General features: G+C 44.3%; 1 protein-coding gene across 8 annotated transcripts in view; it reads right to left on the minus strand.

Moving 5' to 3' along the window:
- Positions 1 to 14,246: 14,246 nt before the first annotated feature.
- MAGI2 (membrane associated guanylate kinase, WW and PDZ domain containing 2) overlaps positions 14,247 to 23,760 on the minus strand; it is a 757,062-nt gene continuing 747,548 nt past the window's right edge. For 7 of the 8 annotated variants that reach the window (XM_054216495.1, XM_054216512.1, XM_054216480.1 and 4 more), the window contains one exon: positions 14,247 to 17,238. In XM_054216495.1, the coding sequence (XP_054072470.1) occupies positions 16,439 to 17,238 (800 nt within the window). In that variant the 3' untranslated portion in view covers positions 14,247 to 16,438. The remainder of the gene's footprint in view (positions 17,239 to 23,760) is intronic. The other variant, XM_054216520.1, reaches the window with a different exon arrangement.

Here is a 23,760-nt window from a genome sequence, read left to right on the forward strand (position 1 = left end):
AAAGCTCAACTGTGTGCACCCAGCTCCCCAGATTCTTCGTGTGTGTAGCTCTTTCCTTGGGCTGGAAATCTGGGAATCCATCCGGTTTTGCTGAAGCAATCGATACGTACGTTGCTGTCTGAGCAGGTAGTTCGCTTTCTTCTTTCAGCTGTCATGGAATTCCAGTCTGGCGTGAGACTTGGGAAGCTGCAGTGGTCTGGGGGGTGCTTTGGGTCACTGGAGCAACGCGCCGGCCTGAGCCTTCGATGGAGTCCCCCATCTCTGCAGGGCTTTGCGCTGCTCTTCTCTGCACCCTTGGGGCTGCCCCAACGTGTTCCATGCTGCCCCCCGGGTGCCTGCTCTGCCCCATGTGCCCCGTGTGATATGGGTCTATGAATAGCTTTTCCCTCCTTAATTTTAAAATTATCACTTTCTGCCATTTTACCAAAATAGAATCATAGAATCATAGAATCTTCATGGTTGGAAAGGACCTTTGAGATCATCGAGTCCAACCATATACACAAAAAAAACAACAAAAAGCCCCCAAAAACACAACCTACAATCTCTGCCCTTCAGAGCATGCCCTGAAGTGCCACATCTAGACGTTTCTTAAACACCTCTAGGGATGGTGACTCAACCACCTCCCTGGGCAGGCTGTTCCAGTGCCTGACCACTCTGTCAGTAAAGTAATTCCTCCTAATATCTAATCTAAACCTCCCCTGCCGCAACTGCAGACAATCTCCTCTGGTCCTGTCATTATTCACCTGGGAGAAGAGGCCAACACCCACCTCTCCACAACCTCCTTTCAGGTAGGAGGACAATGAGGTGCGTATGCATATTGCAAACCTGCACTTATCCCCCAGCCTCTCTGGCAGAACAGCGGAATGTGTTTAGAGCCAGGTAAGGAGAGCAGACCCTCAGAGCGTTGGCAGGTAGGTGATGAAGCGATGAATGGGAGATGAGATTTTACCTGCAGATCCCTGCTGTGGTTTGCACAGTGGGGCTGCGCCTCATCCTGCACTGGGGTGCCATGGCTTTACCCCAGCCCAGATGGGGTGCTGAGCTGCTCTGCCCCATCCTGCCTGCAGATGGGGACTGAAAACTGCATTTTGAAGGCACAGCTTCACCGAGCCACGCTGCAGCTCGCTTCCACAAGGCAATTACTCATCCCCTGCGAGCCAGGCTCTACCTCCTCCTGAGACCCGCATTTCTTGAGGAGGGGAGCGCAGTGTTTAAAGAGCAGCAGTCCTTCCCCTTGAGCTGAATTCCCGGGTCCTCTGCTGAAAAACAGAAGGAACCCAAAGGACCAGCAATAGATATAATTTATCAGTGCAGACCGCTGTAAGAAATAGGCTCAAACAGGTGTGACTGCATACAAATATACGCACGTACACGTATATGCGTTTAGTATGCTCTGTTTTATATATCAAATAGAAAATGCTAGATAAAAAAAAAACCATGGCTGAAGTATCTTTCCTGTTAGCTATGCCGGGAGGTGAAGCAGCAGGGAAAGGCAGCTTGGCAAGCCCGCTATTGATTCTCTGTGAATGGGATATTTGGAGAGCAGATGATCCAGCCTGCATTCGTTACACTGATAATCGGAGAAGGCTGCTGTGCATCACGCTTCTCAGCTGAGGCGTAGTGCCGTGGGACTGTGGTTATGCATATTCCCAGGCCAGCTCAGCTTTGGAGATGACATGGAAAGGCGTGACCAAGGGTGGCTCTGCCTGGAGGTGTCCGGCTCCGTGCCCCTGCAGCCAGTGTTTCGCTTTGCATGGAGCAAATCTAGATACCTGCGTCCCAGAACGTGCTGAAATCTTCCATGATAAGTGAGAGTTACTCCTCATTTTGGGGAGTGCCCAAGCAGGGGGCTCAGCACCAAGGCTCTGGCTTTTATGTTCCTCATAAAAGGCTTGAAGTGCTCAAGCCCCTCCCTCCGTTGGGGGGCTTCTCCCCACACTGTAATAAGCTGGGCATAACAGCCGGTTTCTCTTCCAGGTGTTAGATGAAATTCTGTCCACCCTGAAATCAGAGGTTTATGTTTGATTTCAGTGGAGCCAAGCTTTCATTTTTATTTCATGGGGAGTTTGCTCTGATTTATATGATTGAGAGTTTTATAAAACTTATTATTCTTGTAAGGATACTTTTTTTTTTTTTGCCCATTTAGAAGCTTCCTAAGTGTGGAGGGACAGGCATACCCACCAATTATGTCTCTAGGATGAGGGTGTTTTTGTGACCGTAAGCAGTAATAGCGATAAACAGGGAGAAAACCATGAGAGCCTCATGCTGCCTTGCACCCCACTAGGGTGTAAACACATAAAGGAGAACGTGCTCAGAAAAACACGAACACCTCAAATTTAGCAGCCCCGTACAAATTCCAGGCGGGGAGGGAGGCGTGTGAGGCAGGTAATGCCACTCTGAATTTTCTTCTCTGTCTTGAATTGGCCCTTCTGTCCGTCTCCTCCCGGATTTGCAGGTTGAAGGCTTATAAACTCTGCTTGTTTACATTTGCAGATCTTTGGCATAGCAATAGCTTTTTAAAAAAATGGAATGCATACAAGTCTTTTTTTTGTGTTCACGTTAAAAAATGCTGCAGAGTGAGCGACGTTGGACCTTTGCCTCAGCTTCCACAAAGAGCTGCTCTGGGACGGTGGCATTAGGATGCTGGTGCTGCAGCTGCCCTCAGGTTCCTTATCAGGACAGAAGCCCCACGTTTATTGTTGGTTCTCTGAGGTTTATGGGTCTCGGCTTCATTATACACCGTATGTTCTTGCGTTGCAGGATGCAGGTCTCTGAACTCTGGTGGTGTCAACCCAAGAACCCAACCCGTTCTCATCCCAGGGGAATGGCATTATGGAAGAGCCCTGCTGGGACACGGGCTGCCATAACTCCTCCCACACAGTTGTGCTCGTGAAGCTTGATCTTGTGACTCGTCCCAGAGTCTCTTCCATTCCTATCTCCTTGGTGCCTCTGAGTTCCCACCTGCACCACCCATGCTGGGCTTTACAAGCTTTACATTGTCTTTTGTTAAATATTGAAACATTTCCATCACTTCGTTAGGTTTTACAGGCTCTGGAGAGACTGAATTTCCAAAGCATTTTTTGTTGAACAGCCCAAATTTTAAGTCCCAGCTGTCTCTCCAACTTGTAGTCTCACTCCACTGGCAGTTACAGCCTTTGATCGTCAAAATTTCTATTATGCTACTTGATTAAAAGCATTCAGAACTCAAGGTGAGAGCAGACAGAGATTTACATTTGAAGTGATTTATTAACCTGCTGTAATTTAAGGTCATGCTCGTTTCAGGATATTGTTAGTCCTAAATTTCTGTCTCTCTTTGTGCTATCCAGTAATAGACAACTAACGTTACTCTAATTCCAAGGGTTTCTTCTTCCTTGGAGGAAATATTAGAAGGAAATAAAAATTCTGTAGTTGGTAAAAGGGATTAGGAAAAAAAGTCCTTTTGAACTCCTATTCTCAAAATGCCTAGGCTACAAACATAACTGATTAAGGTATCACCTAGCTAAGAAATAAAAAACTACCTCTGGTGTGTCCCAACTAGTACAGTACCCTTTATGTCACCTACTCAGTAGCAACGGAGCGTCAAACTGGGCTGTGAATGGTGCAAATATATGGTAACTATACTTGGTAGTGCTGCAATCTCCTTTTTCTTACGATATGAAAAATCCTGGATGGGTTAATTCTGGAATAGACAAACATAGTCCAACTACAGTGCTCAGCATGTCACGACTGTAATATCCTACTCTTCTACCAGTGCCACTGAATGGCGCAGGGGGGATAACGGTTTTAATCACTTGTTCTGGTAACCATCCCCTAACTGTCCTTCAGCAAACCAAGGAAGTTAAAGGGTACCTTGGGATTCAGGCATGGAGCAGATGGTGCTCGCTAAGCACTCTCACTTCGTGGTCTTCAAATGGGACATCTTTTATTTCCTTGAGATCAGAATAATAATTTGATATACATAAATACAAGTACATGGTTAACCTAAGAAGAATAATGCCAAATGCAAAATTCAGGTTGTATGATAGAAAGCCAAAATGATCCCAGAACCGAGAGAGCTTCAGACCTTGATATTCCTACACAGGCTTTACTGGCAAAGCTCTGGCTGAGCAGGGCTGCTTGCGCGACGCTCGGGATGTGTTTGTGCGAGTGTGTGTGTGTGTGCGGGCACGTACAGGTCCCCCTTGCTGTGCCCCGTTTGGGCAGGAGAGTTCTGCTTCATTTTCTGTTCCTCATCATACATGCCGCATGTGCAAGGAGGCAGAAAACATTTCTGCTTGTGTGTCCCCAAAGGAAGAAGGGAGTGCCCAGGTATTGATTTCCTCCATATTCCGTAAGGACCTATTTCTTTGAGAGACCTGGGCTTAGATATTTAACATATCTGGTATTCTTTTAAAACAGAAAAAAAATCATAAGGACAATTTATGGAGAAAAAAAGCAGACCAAACAAATCAAATCCGGTCTGCAAAAAGGAGAGATAAACAAGTCTGGGGTAGCTAGAGCTGGGATGGTGGACTATGTGTCAGGGACAGACATGTTGATGGGTTCTAGGCAGAAGCACCCAGAAGAAAGGACCCGTGATGACCCGTGCAGGAATCGCACTCTGAGGGAAACTGTGCGTGCGGTCTGTTTAGAAACACGCGTTTTTCTTTAACAGCTGTACACCAACCCCGAGCTGCTGTCTGTAGATGCTCGAATGCACATCACGGTGAAAAGCAGCATCATCTCGCTGGGGAGAGGACACAGGGTCTGCGATGCAAATGTGAACTTCAGAAAGAGAGACTTCAAGTTACCAACATGACACCATTGCAAACACATTAGTAATGACCTGCTAGTTAGATGCACTGCGAAATATTCATTCTTATAAACCTGTGACATCCACAGTTATTCACTTTTGTGTTACTTTCTGAGCATCGCACGTGCGTTCTGGGGCAGCGGCCGCGCAGGGAGGGCAATAACAGATGCTGGGAGAGTTTTTGTTTCAGCAGGAGCCCCTGGGTGGGAAGGTCCTGATTCTCTGAAGAGCCTGGTCACCTTCCTGCCTAGTTAGAGCCGGTGGCAATCCTCTTGGTTGCCCCAGATCGGCAGAGCTGCAGCTCAGCTACCTCCTACCTGCCCGCGGGGCTGAGTCCCTGCATCGGCAGTGGGCGCCTGAGCGGAGATGTAGCACGCAGATAATATAGCTAAGAGCTCCGGTGGAACCCTCAGGGTTTCCCTGCTTATCTCCTTCATGCAGCCTGATCCTACAGATACGCTCAGGACATGTCTGAAATTGAAAGCATCTGGGAACATTTTAGCAGGGATTTATCTATCCTGACTTCAGAAATGGAGACATCAACCATGACTCGGAGGTAGTGACCCTGCACGCTCCTTCCAGTCAATGGAAAGATTTAGACGCGTCAGCAGGACAATTAATTTCGTCTTAAAGGTGTCAGGCAAATCTCTTTCTAAAAGTGCCTATGTAAAAAGGCACTGCCTCCTTTGTAAAAAGCCTAAAATGAGTAACAGTAAAGTAGATGTCTAAACTTGGGTAAGATGAATCCTGCTCTGCATTCATATCCCATTAGTCTCTGGAGCAGGGACTGAACTTGGGACACTAACTTGGGACACTTGGGACACTCTTCCTAACCGTTGGGCTACTGAATATTCTTAGTCTCACGTGGTCTATATTATATAAATGTTTACAGGGAGTGAGGACTTGCCTTGACTCCATAATGACTAGTTGTGCATCTGAGCACCCCAGCACCACCTTGTCATGGAGGAAAGCTGGAGCAGAAAGCACATGAACGCACACACACACACTGCTCTTAAAATCCTGATTTCCGTCACCCAGTGATATAGTAAAAGATAACCTTATAGAGACAACTGCTGAGCTGCAGTGGCAGAACGTGGCAAATGGGAAATCCAACGGCAGAGCTCTTTGACCCCATGCAGATATGCAGCAATGTTGATCATGTGTAGAGTCTTTAACCAAGGGAGATGGTGCTGGAGCGATTCTTTTCCCTCTTCTTCCTTTGATCTTGTTCTTGTAGGGTCTGTAACTGTCTTTTGTACCCTCTTGCTTGTTTGTGCTGTCACCCTATGCAGGATATTTCATGTTACATTTTTTTGCTGTGCACTAAAACCAGGTTCCTCCCAGCTTTCGAGGTCGCATTCCTTTTGGGCCCACTAATTGGTAATTTGTGCTTTGTGTTTGTGACCCCAGCGTCATCCTGTTTCTGTAATGCATCCTCTGGGGAGTTCCTCTGCTGCCATCCTACGTTCATGCTTTCAGAGCTCCTTGCTATACAGCACAGACAGCCATCGATTACCAATTCCTGATATTGATTAAGGCTATGTGTCCTTTGAGTTCTTGACTGTGACCCACTACAAAATAGTTAACTGTCATGCTGGAAGAAATAGGAAAACTCAAAAAAGTCTGTTTCAAACTGGAAAACTAATTAAAAAGTCACTGCATAATGAATACACAGAGAAGAAATTACAGAGCTTCTTAGATGAAAAGTCTTATTTTCATGAAGCTGACCCCAGTTGGTGTTAGGTTGACCAGATACCAGGCAGACACCAGCCTCTGGGAGGATATTTCTTCTCTCACAAAGACTCAAAGTTTCAGTGTTTTTTATAACTGGATTTTCTAATCCTATTTTTATAGATTTATGTAGTTGTAGGTTTCTTTTACTGTTTATGGATTGTATCCATTGGGTTACTTAGGCTGTAGGTCAGTCTAAGTAACTGTGTTGCTGTGATTTGAGTTCTTATGACTTGGTAGTTTCTTCTGTGTCAGTTTTATTCGGTGTTTTCATGCCTTGATTCCATTAGATGTCGTAAAATATCTGGTAGTTCCCTAAGGTTACATACTTACAAGGTAATTTGCAATAATTTCTTAAAATGGTGCAATATTAGCTAATTATAAGAATTCTATGACTATATATATTATTTATGATTGAACGGACAAAATTGTTTCCTCTTAAACTATTATGTTTTTTATTATGCTGGTGAATCACTTTTCTACTGAAAGACCTCAGTAGAAAAAGCGATGTTTGCTACTAATGCTTACTGCTAACGCTCAGAAGATCAGCACTGGGTTACAGGGCCTATTTTCTCTTGCCTATAAATACTTCCGTATATGGAGCAGAAGAGCTCTAGCAGGGCCGTGCCAGCATGGATGGCACACCCAGTGGCACGGTCCCAAGCAGCCCGGCAGCAAGCCTGCCGCGGGCTGGAGGGATGATGAAGATCACACGTCCCAGTTGTGCTTTCCCAGCGGTGAGGCGGCAAGGAAGAGGCAGCACCAGCAACAGAGGTGCCTGCTTCTCTCTGCCCTGGACGTGCGTATGGGCGCCTGCGCTGCGTTCATGGGCACAGAGCAAGGTCAGCGGCAGCTCACTGCATTTAACTTTTCCCCCCCTTCCTCATCAAGCAGCTCCCACCATTCCTGTGTCCTATAAAAGCTGGCCATGGATGGCTTTTTGGCATACAAAGGCTGTCTCTAACTCCAAGGAAATGGAGCAAGAGACGCTGTTAAAATCCACAGTCAACTTCATATTTTACATGCTACAACTGCCTTTTTCCTTTTTTTTTATCTATTACCTCAACACAATGTTTTATAAAAAAGATGTAATAGTTCCTTGCTGTCCCTCAGGCCATGCTGGCCGAGGTTCCTGTGCTTGGTAGCTTGATGTGAGAGTAATTGCTACTCTTGTGCAGCGACAGCCCGTACCACCCCACTTTGACTCCTGGGGCCCATTTATTCCATCTGAGCCTACAATGTTTACATGGCCAGTCCTGGATCAGAGGTCCCCAACCACTTTTCTATGTTGGCTGGGTCACCAGGAGGCAATACGGACATGGATGGTGAAAATTAGTGTCTGATTCTCCAGAGCTGTTTGCCCCAGGCAAGCCTGCTCTTGGGCTGATGGCGGCAGAGCTCGATGCTGCTGTGCGTGTTATTTGCTGGGTTCTGCTGGTGTGAGGAAAGTGCCTGAAATAAATGGGGAAATGAGGAGGATTTGTCACTAGATTGGTCCATCATTTACGCCCTTTGGACTTTGGCAGCCGCATAAGCCGTGGGGATTGACGGGTCCTGCGGAGCGGAGCATGGACGCCTATGTGGGGAGGTCTGACTGAGAGCGGAGGGCTCTGGTGGCATCCAGGCCCAACGCACTTGGCGCCTTGCCACCTCCAGCCCCACTGCTGGGGTGCTTGCTGGCATTCTGCTGTAGCTAATGAAGATCAGGGATGCTAGTGCTTGTGAGTGAGGCTGAAATATGAATAATTTCTATGCAATTTGCAAAACACTTTAACAATCAATCTTAAAAACGCTAGCTATCAAACCTTCTGAATTTATTTCAAAGCCATTTAGTCTGGGAAGGAGCTGCTAATCAAAGAACATAATGGATGTATAAAACTATGAAGTAGAGACCTACCTGTTAACCTCAGGGGACCAAAGGTATGGAGGGGATCAATTCAGGCTGCATTTGCACTTGTATGCCAGCATGAAAAACATTCAATATAAAGAGAACAGGATGAGAGAAGAGAGAGGGGAACTGGGCAGAGGCGGCTCAAGGAGTCTGTCCACAGGGAGTGAGGTTGCTGATCCTCCAGAGATGCTTTAAGAGCAGGGCCTGGGGCTGGGCTCTTTCAGTGTCATTAAATGTGAAGCCTATCTTGTATTTTGGGGCATGAAGCCGGGGCAGAAGCATTGCTGAAGCCGCCTTCTCTCAGGAAGAGCGCCTTGCTATAAATCGACATGGCAGGTGAATTAGCAGCCAGGTTAAGGGCGCTGTATGCTCCAAAACAGGGATAAACTGTTGCAGTTAGGGAAAAAGCTTTTTCTCCACGGCACAAGGCTAGTTTGGGGGCTTGTGCTGCAGGGTGCAGGTTGTTGGGAGGTGCCAACATAGGACTTAGGACAACACAGGACTTAGTGCCGATGCCTGGGGACGCAGAGCTGTTCCTGTAGCCCCACAGTCCAGGCTTGTGACCCCCTGTCAGCTGGATGCCGTGCAGGATGGCTCTCCGTGCTCCTGGGTGCAGGTGGGAAGCTGCGGTGCTGGTGTGCAACTCGAACGGGAAGGTGCCTCCAAAAAGCTTTGTGACCCGCTGCAGCCGCCATGGCACGGTGGCACTCGGGGCATGTCTCTACCAGCAACCACCCTGAAAAGCTGTGCAGGACCAGGGATACGGGGGACAGGAGTCATTCATCTTTCCTGGGGTGAGTATAAAGAGTTGGTATTGTAAGAGTAATCAGTTGGTATTGTTTGTGATTTTGGAGGTTTGAGAAGGACTCTGAAATATTCTGTACTAACACACTACAGTGCTCTGTATTGCCTGCTGGGCTTGTTTTTTAAAAACTTCTGGAGTGAGTGAAGTGCTAATTGGAATAGGTGTTTCTTACATTGTGAGCTTTGTGGACTATGCAGGAAAAGGTCTGATTTTCTTCCTGAATTAAAGAGGTACCTAAATGTAGCCCTTTGTACTTGCTGGCTTAGACACAGAGTGAACAATTTTCTGGTTTATGGACTTCAATTCTTTAAATACTTTAGTCAAATCTCTTGTCATGGTTTTTAATCACTTTGGAAAAGTACAAACACCAAAATTCATTAATTTCATACATATGTACGAACAGAAACTTTGGAGCCATGGGCAGCCCTGATGCCTGGTGATGGCAGGGGAGGGTGTTCCAGCCTGGTTGGGTTGCCTGTTCTTTTTCACTACTTTTGAGCAAAGGGCAATCCAGGAAGCAAAACTTACATTTTTTTTGTAGAGTGTTAGAAAAGCAGCATAAAGATTCATGTGGCTTCAGTCACAGCAGTGCCCCCAATTTACTGGGAGGGGAGGGATAAGAAGTGCCCTGGTCTCAGTCCTGTTGGGTGTCCTGCTGTAGCTGGGGTTCTGTGGTTGCTCAGATCCTTTCTTCCAACTTGCAGCTGCACCGGGACTCTCACCGCAGGTCTGGATTTGGCTTTCATGTTTCCCTTACCTCTCCCGCTGATTTACATCTACAGCTTCTTTAGGTGGGCAACAAGGCTGTCCCTTGGTGGTACGCAGCAGTCCTGGGCACAGAGGTAAAGAGAAGCATCACAGGGGCTGGATTCTTGACCTTCCTACATTGCAGGGAAGTAGTTGCTGCTGCTGGGCTGTCACTGCCGTGCCAGCACGCTGCTGAGGCCACTCGACACGGCTGCAACCTCTGGAGAAGCTGAGGGATTAGTCTGTGAGGAAGAGCCCGTCGGCACCCTGGAGCTGCCCCGGAGGGCAGAGGACAGCCAGCTCTCCTTTCCTCTGGCTCCAGCCCTCTCCTTGTGTTTAACCAGGCCTTTTACTTAAATAAATCTTTTCTTTCCAGATATGTAGTCACTGAATATCCTTTCTTGCTGTCCCCCAAACTTGCAGTGCTTTGTTGCAGTATTTGTCATGTTTGATAGGTCATCTTTTTCCATTTTTAAGCTTGAAGAAGTTGAAAACAGAGCAGGTCAGCAAATGGGCACATCACAGAAAGCCCTGTCAGTCCTTCTCTTTCTCACCACACACTTTCTTGCTTATTTTTTTCATTTTAAATATCTCCTACCTTTAAAACACTTAACAGCAGTTCATTCATGGAAGAACAATAGCTTTCTGCATCCTTATGTGTGTGTGGATTTTTTTTTTGTTTGTTTGGTTTTGTTTGTTTGTTTGTTTGTTTTCTGAGAGGGTCAGGCCCCCATCTCAGACATAGATATTTGGGAAGTTCCTGAGTGGGAGTGGAAGGTGGTGCTCCAGGCCTCTGTGTGGCTATTTGCGCACTGGCATTCCCCCAGCTGTTTAAAAGAGATATATTTGTACCTTGTAAGCAAACCTCTCCTTATCGATTAATTGAAGTGGCAGAGTGACTTATGGCCATAGAGGCACTAAAGGCAGGAAAGGACAGAACATCATTTTTAGATTGGCTATAATTCAGAGATATTGCTTATGTTACTGTGTCTTGACGATATATTTTTAAAAAATTGCTCTAAACTTAGGTACCAGCTATGGAGATAAATGTGCAATCACGTCATTACTGTTAGAAATACCGAGAAAAATATTTGGGGACCGGGAAGAGCAGACTGTGCATGCCTGCAGTGGCTGTGGGAGGGTGATGGTCTACGCAGAGCCTGTGGGTACTTCCTTGGGCAGCGGGAAGAGGCTGTTGTTGCTCCAAGGGAGAGGCCAGTCCTGGGTGCTGAGCAGGGGACCTGCAGGTCGGCCATCGAGGGGCTTGGGGCACAGGTGACATCTGAGTCCTGGCCCCTCCCAAAGCACAGATGTTTCTGTTCAGATGGTGCACTGGATTTTTCTTTGGGAGTAATGGCTAATTAAAATGGCTTGCTGTTTCCATGACAGCTGTGAAGGTAAAGGTGATGTTCGGCTCTGACATGATAGATGGAGAAACAACCTTGGGAGTCCTTGAGTCTAATAGACGCGGGGGTTGGAGCCCTGCATGACACAGCTATGGAAATTCTCTCCAAGTCCTCTATTAGTCATGAGAGTAGGCAGCCTGCCTTGCCTGTGCAGCCTTTTTAGCAACAATTACGGAAAATATCCTAGGTGTCAAGGCGACAAAAGAGGGAAAGGACTCTTTTGGAGACTCACAGAAGTGAACTGTGAAGTAAATCCCTAATGAGATCAGTCATCCCTGGGCAAGTCCAAAGCCTTCCCTAACTTTGAGCTCCACGGCAGTGTACCAAGAAACTTTTCCCCTTCACACCAAAGCTTCCCTCCAAGCAATGAGAAATGTGGAGGGCGACATCCTCGTTAGCGGAGATGTGCTCTTCTACTTACGTGTCTGCAGTTCTGGCCCGGTGTTTCTGCTGCAGCAGGGGTGTACAGAAAGACCATAGCAGCTAAGACAGAAATGTGCCTGCGGCTTTGCCTTGTCCTTGCCTTTGTAAAATGAATTTGCAGACTGCCAGTAGAGATCATGGCATGTTGCAGCCACAAAACCTGGCCTGAATGCTTGGATCACTATCAGTACAGATGTGTAGCTATACTAGCATTGATGAAAAACCAGCATTTGTACTTGCAAATGGAGCTACTGGTTGCATCTAAAGTTAGTACATCTAATCAGTAACTGCTGCTGGTCTCTGGAGCCCAAGACCGATGATCTGTGTTGGGCTTCAATACGAGGTATTGGGTATGTCTACATGTTTTTATGACATCCAGGTGTACGTTAATGACTTGGCCAGTGTCAGTAACTGGTCATGACACGTCTCAGCAGAGCTGTCTAATGTGCAGCTGCTGAGAGGCTGAGGTAAGGTAGAGGTTGAGAGTGTGAGGTAGAGGTTAAGCGGCAAATGATGTCAGCTGGTGAGAGAGGGCCAGAAGGAAAGAGGAAAAAAAGAGAAAGACAAAGTTCTGAGGGACAGAAGCAGGAAATGGAGAATGGAAGAATTAATCCTCTGAAAGACAGCAGGACTTTGATCTCAGCGTTAGGATTAAGAACAAAAGCAGTGGGGAGCTGTGAAAGAAGAGGAGAGATTCAGGGTAGATGTGGTGGTGCTGAGGGCACCTGGTGTGTAGAGGAGGATAAGTATGAGATGTTCATATTCAGCAGAGGCAGCGCAAATCAGGCTGAAGCTGATCTTTGATGGAGTTGAGAAATTCTTGGCAATGGTGGTTGGCTGCACATTCAGACGGGAGACGGAAAGGTAAGAAATGGGGCCGTGCTTGAACTTCTGCATCTATTCCTAGCAGACAGCTATCCACAGTGGTGCTAAATTGTTGGCAGTCTTATCAGCAGGGCCACGGAGTAGGTAGATGTATGGGCTACAAAGGTCCCTCCTGGTTAGGGGAGGGTATTGCAGAGAAACCAGTGCAGCCTGTGCTCTGTTGTACCTAGATTAAGAGTGTTGTCAGTCCAGCAGCTTTCTGGAAGACAATATGGCATCTTTGGCAAGACCTTGCGGGAGTTGTTGAATTTTCTCTTTTTTATTAAACTTGTTTGAAGATCCGCTCTTCCAGGCCCTGCAGTTTGTGTGCACTTCCTAAAGATACTGAGCAGAGAAATACCTGGAGAGAACCCCAGAGCCAACATTTGGCACCGATTAAGAAAAGGGCTGCGCCAATGTCTGCTGTGAGGTTTTTACCTAACCCCATCAGAACCTGCATCAAAATAAATGTCCAATTTTGTGTGTTGTTGCATAGGTACGAAAAGGTAGATAAAAACGGGTTGTAAGACGGGCAATGCAATGCAAACCCGGTACTACTACGTTTAAAAGAGAAAGGACATGTTATTATCAGGAAAAGCTGGACTGGGCAGAGTAACGTACTGGTGAGGCTACACGGCTTCAGCACACCTCCCCGTGGTACCTCCGGGTCTGACTCGGGCCCACACTCAGATTTCTGACCATGACAATGGTGGCTATTTCAAGAGCAGTAACTATTTGGTACTATTTGCGGAGTACATATAACGCTTCAAATTAGTTATGTGTTTGTTGTAATGAAAAACGATGTCATTAGTTCAGCTGATTCTAATTTTTTAAGCATCAACCTTCTGAAAAACGAGGCTCTGACAAAACTGACTCAGGGTGTGTGAAGGCAAATGATTATTTTTAAAGACAAATTTATTTTAAAGAAAGAGGAAATTTTTATTTTAAAACAAGTCGTATTTGGGTGAAAAATATTGGTAGTTTTCCAGCCAGCACATCTTATGGCGCCTACAGTCTGTAAACTGGTGATTTATTTTGCCTAACTGAAGGTGAGGAGTATTTTTCTGTTCAGTTCAACAAGGGATGGATTAGACCCCAGAAGAGGCTGCCTGGTTACCATTATTTTTATGATGCTTTCTGAGACGTTGTAAAGAAAACTGGAAACCAAACTGTGTCCCCTTCACACGGCTTTCTAGGGCTAGTGGGAGCTGCCAGATTCCTTTGGTGTATATGGTGTTTGCTCAGAAGTTGTCTCTCAGTGCTGGGTGTCTGTCCTGTGTCTCCTGGGACTGGAGGGAGAATAAAAGTTCAAGTTTCTCCACTAAGGGAGAGGTTTCTCTGCATCTGTGTAGCCTCGTACACCTTAAGTTGCCTACACAGAATTTGTTTGGTCACCTACATGTATATTCATAAATTATACCCCTCTTTGGAGTAAGAAATCAAAACGGAGCATTCCCTTTTCTATAATGCAGTAGTTAATTAATTCTACTCATATGCATGTAAATGTTTCTCAGTGTAACACTGAAGCCTGTTACTCAAAATTAACACAGAAATTGAAAAAAAAAAGATTTTTGGATATATATTTTATTTGACAGTGGTTTAGAATATCATACAGTAAACAAGATTTCTGTAAAAGTTAATTTATCCATAGTGGTGCGTTTCATAAAAATAGTTGCTCACTTACAGCCTTTCTGTGACTATTAATACATGGAATTATATTTATAGAGATAGAGCTGTACAGGGTAAATTCACAGCTAACACTACACAGAAATATTATTTGGAATGGGGTTTAGATGATGTGCTGTCTTCACAGGTTATCGATTACAGCCGCATAAAGCAATTACTGCACAAGGAGTAGCTGTGAACTGTGCAAATTAGAGTTTATGCAAGCATAATCTCAACTGTTTTTCAGATTTCATTGTTTGCTTTCTTTATACATAAAAAATAAGATACTGGGACGTGCATCTACACTACAGAAGCATTGTCCAAAATCAGATTCAATAAATTAATGGCAAATTATATTGGAGTCTAGTTCAGGGGATAAAGATTTTTTTTTTTCCCATTAAATAAGAGTTTTATAAACAGCTACATGGACTTGTGCTTTTTTAGAAATTATAAATGGATTTTTCTTTCTAAAAAAAAATTGTTTGAAAGCTGCAAAATCCTTGACTTGAGGCTTTTCAAATAATTGGACAGGAAGAAACATGCCTATAAATTTCTCAGTCCAGTGCAATGTTTGAAACATACAGTAATGTGCTAATTTCTTGGAACGAAGCCAATTTCAATCTAATTTTTCAGCAGAGCATGTGAGGAACTAAGATTGCTAGAGAACAATAATTTTTAAATACGACTTTTTGACAGTACCTAGCTTTATGTTTTTGTTTTTAATTACCAATGTATTATTGCCCAGGATTTTGTTTTAATTTTGACAGACAAATAAGCAGATGCACACTTACACAGACACACACGCATCTTTTTGAAACAAGATAATGACTGATTGACTGAACTCGGAGTTATTTCCTGTGAAGGCAGACTGGAATGTTTACCTGGCACTTAAGGCTTGAAATTCAAAACAGACAAGCAAGAAAGATAAAACCAAAAAAGACCAAAAAAAAAAATCAAAAAATAAATAAAATGGAGGTAGGGAAGAAATGACAAAATGAAAACCCTTTTGAAAATCGAAATATACCGAATTTACTGAATGAGGACACCGACAACTGTATTTCAGAAACCAGCCTAATTATCGTTAACGTGTGCCTGAAAGGCACCTGCTCTGCCAAACTGAGGGGATGAAAGGTGAGAGTGTCCTAACTAAATGTAGATGGGTACGAAACATAGCACTGTTGACAAGTGAAGCTCTCGTTTTCTGCAGGAGGGAAAGGCCTTTCCTTAAGGAAACTGCAGCTTTTTCTCTGTGGCACTCTTCCTTCCATTGCAAGGGCCTTGCGGACGTCTGGGTTTTGAGCCTGGCCAATTGGTTTGCGTGCTACCTCGCAGGACTTGGGGAACCTGTAGTAAATCGCTTTTGAGAGTAATTTGCAAATACAACTCCACCCTAACTCCTTTCCAATGTACAGAAACATGGTTTGTTCACAAAAATGGCAGTAGAAATGGTATCACAGAAACGAATCCACTGGATTCCCCACTCCTCCCGTAGCGCCCAGTGAATTATGCTACAGGACTATCACGTGGACTATCCCAAAGCGATAACAGTGGAGACGTGTCATGGGTGTACAGTTCCAAATGATGCTTCAAAGAAACCCTTTAACCCCTGTCTAGATATGTCGAGAACAATTTATTTACAACATTTTAGCTCCATGAAAAGATCCTCTCTCGGTTTCAGCTTGCTCCGTGCAGTTTTATTTAAGGCGATGTTCCAGTTTGTGATTGCTCTTACTTGTTCCAGTTTCTTGATATAAAGTTTGAATGAAATCCAAGTCCTTCATGCAGTGGGAAAAAAATGCTAAAGCTACACTGCACTATCCTTCTCTGATGTACTGTCCTTCATATTGTTTTGGTTTCTTCCATAGCTGCCAAAGTCCCTAAAATGGAACTGGGACTTTAGGGTCGATTTTAATTCTCCGTGTTGACTATATGCTTTTGAACTTATTAGGTACTGTGCACATTGTCATGGAATTACACACTAATGTTTTCATTCCTCAATGCTTTGTGTATATGTGTGATAGTTAAAATAAATTAAAACAAACCAATGTGAGACAAAAACTAAGAAGAATGTTCTGCGTCAGTTTGAGACAGTTAGAGGGCAACAGTCCCTTGCTTTATCTGCTCATGGCAGAAGTACCAGACTTCAGGACGCTAGGTAGCTTATCTGAGCCAGGGATCTTCCACGGCCCTGGGGAGACCGTTGCCTTCCGAACTGTGGGGTTGGTGCTGCGAGTGCTAATGGAGTGGAGATGTCCCTTCCTGGGGAACTCGCTGGGTTTCCCGTCAGGGTCCCTCTGGCTGTGGTCCATATCGCTTCCAGGCGAGCTGCAGCGGTTGCTACTGTATGTCTTGGTAGCACCTGTATCAAGCCTGACATGGTCGGGTGCTGCAGCTGACTTCTTCTCACTGGTATTTGTGGGTTTGTGATCTTCTTTTTTGCTAAGAGATCCTCCTCTCTTGCTTTCCGGCTTCCTCAGCCTCCCAAACTGTTCATCACTGGTTCCAGCACACACGTGCTCTCTTGCGCCAGCCTCGATCATAATGCTGTGTCCCACCATTTTGCTTTCTGAGGTGGGCCTGCCACCGTCAGTGGTCTTATTTTTGCCTTCTGAATATCCTTTCCAAGAAACCTCTTCATGCTTTGACCTGTCTACCTTTTTAGGACTTGCTGACCTTTCTCTTTGTTCTCCTAACCTTTTCTTTTTGTGACCGTTCACCGAAAGCTCCTTTGGTTTCCTTACGTCGTGTTCCCTCTTGATATCCCATGTTGCCTCTGGGCTTATCTGGTGAGAAGGGTCAGAGGGTGGGGCTATGTGTGATGAAGATAATGGTGAGATTATGTCGTCAAGGGAAAGAGCTACTTCCGGCAGACCTGGGGAGGTGGCAGAGGGAGCACTCCAGGAGTTTGGTTCGTCTGTTGCAACAACAAAGAGAAGGGAGTTAAGGGCGTATTCGGCCGCGCAGAGCGTGCATTACATAGGCACAGGTATTCTGAGCAACCCCAACACCCAAACCTCATACCAGACTTAGACTCTTCTGTCTTGCATGAGGTGAAACTCCCAGGGGAGTCAATGGGGAGTAAAACAAAAATCACCTCCCTCCCTCCCAAAACAAAAGTCCAGGAGAAGCGAGAACCGCAGGGCTGGTAACGGCAAAGGATGAAAACCTCAGTCTTTTTTCTGCTTTCCTCTGCCTACGTTAAATTATTCTTAAAATAATAAAGGCACGTGCTCATGAAATCAAATTGCCTCTTTTGTAGCCGTATAATGGATTTCTTAGCTGGGCAATATCAGCGCTGTCTCTGAGGACAAATGAGAAGGACTTTCTGCCATCTATTAAACATGTCCCTACAAGCATATAATAATTGACAAGAATTTGTAGCTCAGATAAGGTCATCATTGAATTCTGTCTCATATTTTTTCTAAACAGATATAATATAACGGTGTTTATGGCCCCACAATTCTTACAGGGTACTTACAAAGCTCTGCCTTTATATCACAGCGTCAGCCGCTGAGTCTCTCGGCTGCGCATTTTGAATTTCTCCTGGTTACTTAGCCTCAACACAATATGGTTGGATTGTGCAGATCCTGTTTAATTTCACTAAATAGACATCTCCTTTGCTGAATCATGATGATTTTCCTAATCCGTTGGTACAAAGGAGAATATTCTGAGATGCCTTTCTCTTGCATACGCAACCCTCATTTCTTTTGATTAACGTTCTGGCAGACAACGAGTCCGTCATGACTAATGACAGCACGACTCCTATTCTTACCCGTCTACACGGAGGTTAGAGAAATCACTGAACTTGGATAATGTCATTCCCTATTTAGCACCATTGCCTGGCTCTGAACGGTATGAGCAATAATCTGTCAGAGATGAAGGACTATCTCGGGGATCCATGGAAACGAGGTGGAACTCATTGCAAGAGCCGCATATTTCATGGGGGGAGAAAATGTAACCTTCTAGCTGAAAAACAAGCATGGACTTCTGCAGGTCAGGACTAGTATCTCTCAGTGATCTCAACTGTCCTTTAAAAGATACATCTATTTTTCTCAGTGCTATGGCTGCCTTCAAATTATCATGAAGATGCACATCATCTCGAAAAATGGAATGGGTTTTACTGCCCGGCCTGGGATCTGCAGCTTGCTTGACTGAGACGGCACTTTTAAGTTAATAGCTTGATTGAGTGATTGCTGTCTTGCAGATAAAAATAGGAGAGACAATAGTGAGGTGGGTGACGTAAAGGGAAGGAGCAGTGCGGTTAGCTGAGGAGCTATTTATTTTCCCAGATGGTGTTTGTCATATGCTTTTGCATAATGAGCATATGTGTGGAGAGGATTAGCATTTGAGAGGGGAGAAAGTACAAGTTCTGTGTAAGACAAATAAACTTTGAGCTGGGAATCTAAATGGGCTGAGGGTCTCAACTGATTTTTTTTTTAAAAAAATCACACTTTCTTACCCTCCAGTTAAGACTGAGTAATGTACCATCTGCTCCCTGCTTGGCACTTGAGCAAGAAAAAATAAAGGGAAGGCTCATGCATGCAGAGTGATCAGCTCTTAGGAGCTTGCCTACAAAAAGCATCTGCTTTGATGGGCTACTTCTTTACCTCTGCTCTTCAGCGCTGCCCCGCCGGTGCAGGACCACAGGCTGTGCCTGACGAGGGAGGCGCAGACCCCACCCCGGCTTCTTCCACATCTGGAATCCAGGGGATCCTATTTTGGTTAACACTTGAACCCGGGACCATGCATGGGGTCCATGTCACATTGTCTGGTTGTCTAAAACTACGCCTGGACTCTGCCGAGCGGCATGAAGCTGCCTGTGTGCACCAGCGAGGTACCTGAGCTAGCACTAAACAAGCCACCTTGGGCATAGAAAATTATTTGTACTTTTTATGGCATTGTCACACCTCCCCAGGGTTGAGGTGGCACCGAGCATTGGCCTTATCAACATATTTGACTCAACTACAGCCTTCATTCCCAGTTGTCTACAAGCTGGTGTCCTTTACTGAGTGGCAGCGAAGAGCAGTGGGTCATTACCAGGTCTCATGCAAGGCTCTGAGTGCATCTGAAGTTACAGAAAGGGCTTGTTACTTTGGGAAGTACCAGCTGCACACCAGTAAAATGGCCTGGAGAAGCAAGATGCTTTCGGGTAACAAGAGCGCCTCTGTGCAAAAGGTGTCACTATGCTCAGATCACCTGTTTCTTGTCCAGAACGAAAAGCCTGGTGGCCACCATTCAAAACCAGCGTGGCAAACACCTCTCATGGCTCCCCTGAGGCACAAAGGCAATATTGTACCGGTTATCTGTGGGACATTCAGGGGAGGAGATGTGGGGCTAAGTGACCTGGTATTTTATTCCCTAGACACGAGAGAACTGATTTATTAATAGACTGTCCCCCTACACAATTTTCTTTTTTTTTTTTCCTATCTTCTGTTTTTGGAGGGGAGGGAAAAACCACCAAATGTTGCAGTGAGAAATCCTAGTGGGTTAGAACCTACTTCAACAGAAGTGAATCAACGTATTTGTTACATGTAATGATATATAAATATAGATATCTATAAATTAGGACATGCAATATTATACACATTACTGGATTTCTGCCCCTCCCCCAGAAAACCCTAAGAAAAAGACAACTTGGCCAACTAAGCAAGAAGACTTGTAGCCACAGGTTAAAGGGAAGTTTGGCTGGGGGAAAACCCCAGATGGGCCAGTGGCTGCAGTTTGTCTAAAATACTGTGCCTTCTTGCTGGGGAGGCACCTGTACAGGCTGTGGCTGGGTGAAAAATCCGCCATGAAATAAAACTATCATTCATATTCTGTGGCAATATAGTACTTGACAAAATGACTTTCTGTAAGGTTTAAGTACCATCATCTGAGACAGCCAAAACCCAACCTAACCTGTTTTTTCTTTCAAATGAAATGAAATTATGTAGAAAGTCATCCTCAGCCTTGGTAGACGCTAATGTCAACAAGGCATTGTTGCAATATGTCACTGGCTAGCGAGGAGAATACTGATGTGAGGGTATTGTAACCGACTTTCCTCTAATGTTTCAACATCATGGGAAAACATCAAAATTACTAGAGTAGAGCAAAGTGCAGTAATGTAAGTAATTTGTTGCTCAAAAGACAAACCTTTTAAAGAGCTGTGCTCAAGCCATAAGGGTTCATTTGCACTTGTTCAAACAGCATTGAAATGATTGCTTTTCCATAACAAATATAAACATGAGAAAAATGCAAAATTTTATTCTGTAGAGCAACCAAACTAATGATTTCTCTTTATGTTTATTCTGAAGTTATGGCTGCTTTTTGGAGCGAGTTATTAATAATTCTGGATTTTTTTTTTCCTGTATTTTTGAAGCTTTATATAAAACCTATATGTTAATTGTGAACGTAACCTACTTTTACTGTCTGTTATTCCAAAGTATCTCAAAATATTTTGCAAACATAGTAAATTGGAGACAGAGCAACGATTTTACTTTTTTCTCCCTTCACCTCTGGGAGGCTGAAGACAGTATTTGTTTAATAGAGCATGAGCTACTAATGCCCAAACAACTCACAAGCAGAAGTGACGGATATCACATTCAGTTGAAACTGCTGGAGAGATTTAGGGACGATGTAGTTTCATATTTGTTTCTGACTTTGTCACCATGGATATGATCCTTACTGTGGGAGAAATTGTTTTTCAAAGGTACACATCTCACTGAAGGCTAATAGATGTCTTCCTCCCTTCTTTGAAGGGAGAAAAGTCTCCCTTGACCTACTAATTTAGACAAGATAAATGAGCTGGGAGAAGCGCTATAATCTGTCACTGTGATGGCATTTGATTTGGTGTAATTTAGTAGGTGTTTTCTGGGTGGCTTTTAGTTTCCACAAGCTCCTGTCATGCAGGCTGGCAGCGCTTCTCCACGGGCTGTGTGAGAATGACTCACCTACGACCTGTTTCACATAATTCCCAGGCAAGGAGTAAATTGCTAACTGAGTAAGAGACACCACAGACACAAGATCTTGAGCGTGTAGGAGGACAAGCAGGAGATGAACACAGCCATTTGGGAGGAAGAGTGACAAGGGCAAAACATCAGGAGCAGAAGTTTTCTGTCTAAAAGCTTACTTGTTTGAGGTAGAACTGCCATATACAGGAATTGTTTGCTTTGCCACATCAGCTTACATACGTTCAGTGGAGTGGAAATGAGGGTACTACTCTCCTGTGTCTACTTGCTCCTCTCTCAACTCCAGCCTAGTCTTCTACCTGGATGCAGTGCTTGCTGATGACTTACATCTGAATCACTAGCAAAAGAGACCTGGCGTTACTGCTAATGGAGAAGACAGGTCTGTCTGTCTGTCTGAATTTCCGAGCGTTGCCAAGGTGCTAAGTCAGAGGAAAGAGCTCAGTCTATTGATAAGTTTATTTAATTTCCTGCAATACTTATGGTTTTTTCACAGGTTGCCCTTTTAAGATTCTGTCAGGTCTCGTCTTGCCGTGGTTATCTGCTCTGCCAAGATCTCAGGTCAACAGAGATTAGACCTCGGATTTGTTACTAGGTTCTCCTTTTGCATCTATATATTTAAAATAATTGTTGGTTTATCAAGAATGTGGGATTTTTCATCAGATAAAATTAACCATAAAATACTAGTATTGATTTATTTAATATTTAATAGTAATGTAAAAATTACATCACATTTTATTATCTAAGTACAATAAAATCTCAAGGCCTTTTAAATTTCCAAAGTATGTGAATAACGAACAATTTATTAAAGCTTTGAACGCTTTCAGTAGTCTGAATGAAACATTTCCTGAAATGTCTAAGCAGCTGTTTTTGTATCTTCACAGAATTATTTTTCTAGGGAATCAAAGAGGTTTTGATTAAATAAAAAATATGGTGCTTTTTTTTCCCCCCACTTTTTGTCTGAAATTATGTATTGCCAGAAGGTGGCAAACAGTTCTTACAGATGCTGCTAATAATGAAAATGGGACAAATTGTCCCCTGGTGAGTATCCACTAATGTTGGCAGCGTTGCACCAGGAACGCATTTGGCTCTTTCTCATTATAGCTTGACATGTCTGTGATGTTCCTGATTGCATTGGTCTCCTGCAGCTTTGTCTTTAACGCTCTCTAAGGGGGGATATTTCAGAATATTCAAAGAATCTTTAATCTTTCATCCTGGAGCTTCCACAACCCAGACATACAGCACCATTTGTCTCCTGAAATAAATGATTCTCTGAGGTTTTGATAGTTAGAAAAGCCCTTGGTACCTTCTGCCCAGCTGCCCGCCTCATGCAAACGTGACACAATATGCCACCCTTTCCCCCAACCTCTCCCGGAAAGTGAGTGGCAACGGGCTCTGCTCCCACCGTTCAGGTTCCCTATGCCTCTGGCTATAAATTTGCCCTTCTTGTTAATTATTCATTAGTGCTATGCAAATGTTTTCCTTCAAATTATACTTTGCCTGGCTCCCCTTCCACGTCCAGATCCCTCAACACCAATAGCTCTGGAAATGAACGTCAATGGATTTAGGTGCCTTCTGCTGTGGTATGGTCCTTCTTTTGGTCAGTCACCATGGGCACATCCAGGTGGTATAGCCATCATTAGCACTACCCTTATGCTTTTTTTTTTTTTTAAGCTATGATAGCAGTGTGCTATGGGTGCAAAATGTACAGAAATTACATACATACCATATACATCTACAAAATAAATCCAGGCTATACCCAGTTATTTTGGCGTACGAACTACTTTTCCTTTCCTACACATGCAGTTAAGTCATCTGTTTGGTACTGTGAAGTCTTGTTTCTGATGCAATGAAAACCTAATCTAATTTCTTGCTATCAGAACGTAACCACACTTATTATACTGCTTGCCTGTTTGTACTCAGCAATGTCATGGTGACTCTGAATGTTTATAGCAGCTGGTAAAGGTAACTTTGTTTAAGAGTGGAATTTTTCTGCTTTCTAGTAATTTGGTTCTTTGGCTTTGCACGTTTGTTTTTGCCAAGGTTGAGGATGGTTGGTCAGGGTACCCAGAGTGAGGTAACACAGGGTAACTTGGCACTTTCAGAAAAGTAGAATGATTTGTTAAGAAAGACAGATGTTTGGAATATGAAACAGTGCCAGGCCTAGTATCTCTGTCAGCAAAGCCAAAACGCATTTTTATTTTTGTCACTGGTCTAATATTGGAAGAGGGGGGCCACAATGAGTACTGGGAGCTATCGGTGACATGGCTTCTGCAGACGCCCCCAAGAACTGAAGAGATGTGACTGTAAATCAGTAAACTTCAATGATTTAATTTTACACCCAGAAAACTCAGAAAATTCAGTCATTGACCTGTTCCAACACCAGGAAGCACAACTCTGCTTCCTGCTTTATTCAGTTCCCAGTGCCATTGATACTCGGATGCTCTACTTCTTTTCATGTTACTAATGATTACTGATGAGCATCAATTTAG

The sequence above is a fragment of the Rissa tridactyla genome, chromosome 1 (genome assembly GCF_028500815.1).
Source record: "Rissa tridactyla isolate bRisTri1 chromosome 1, bRisTri1.patW.cur.20221130, whole genome shotgun sequence".
Classification (NCBI taxonomy): Eukaryota; Metazoa; Chordata; class Aves; order Charadriiformes; family Laridae; genus Rissa; species Rissa tridactyla.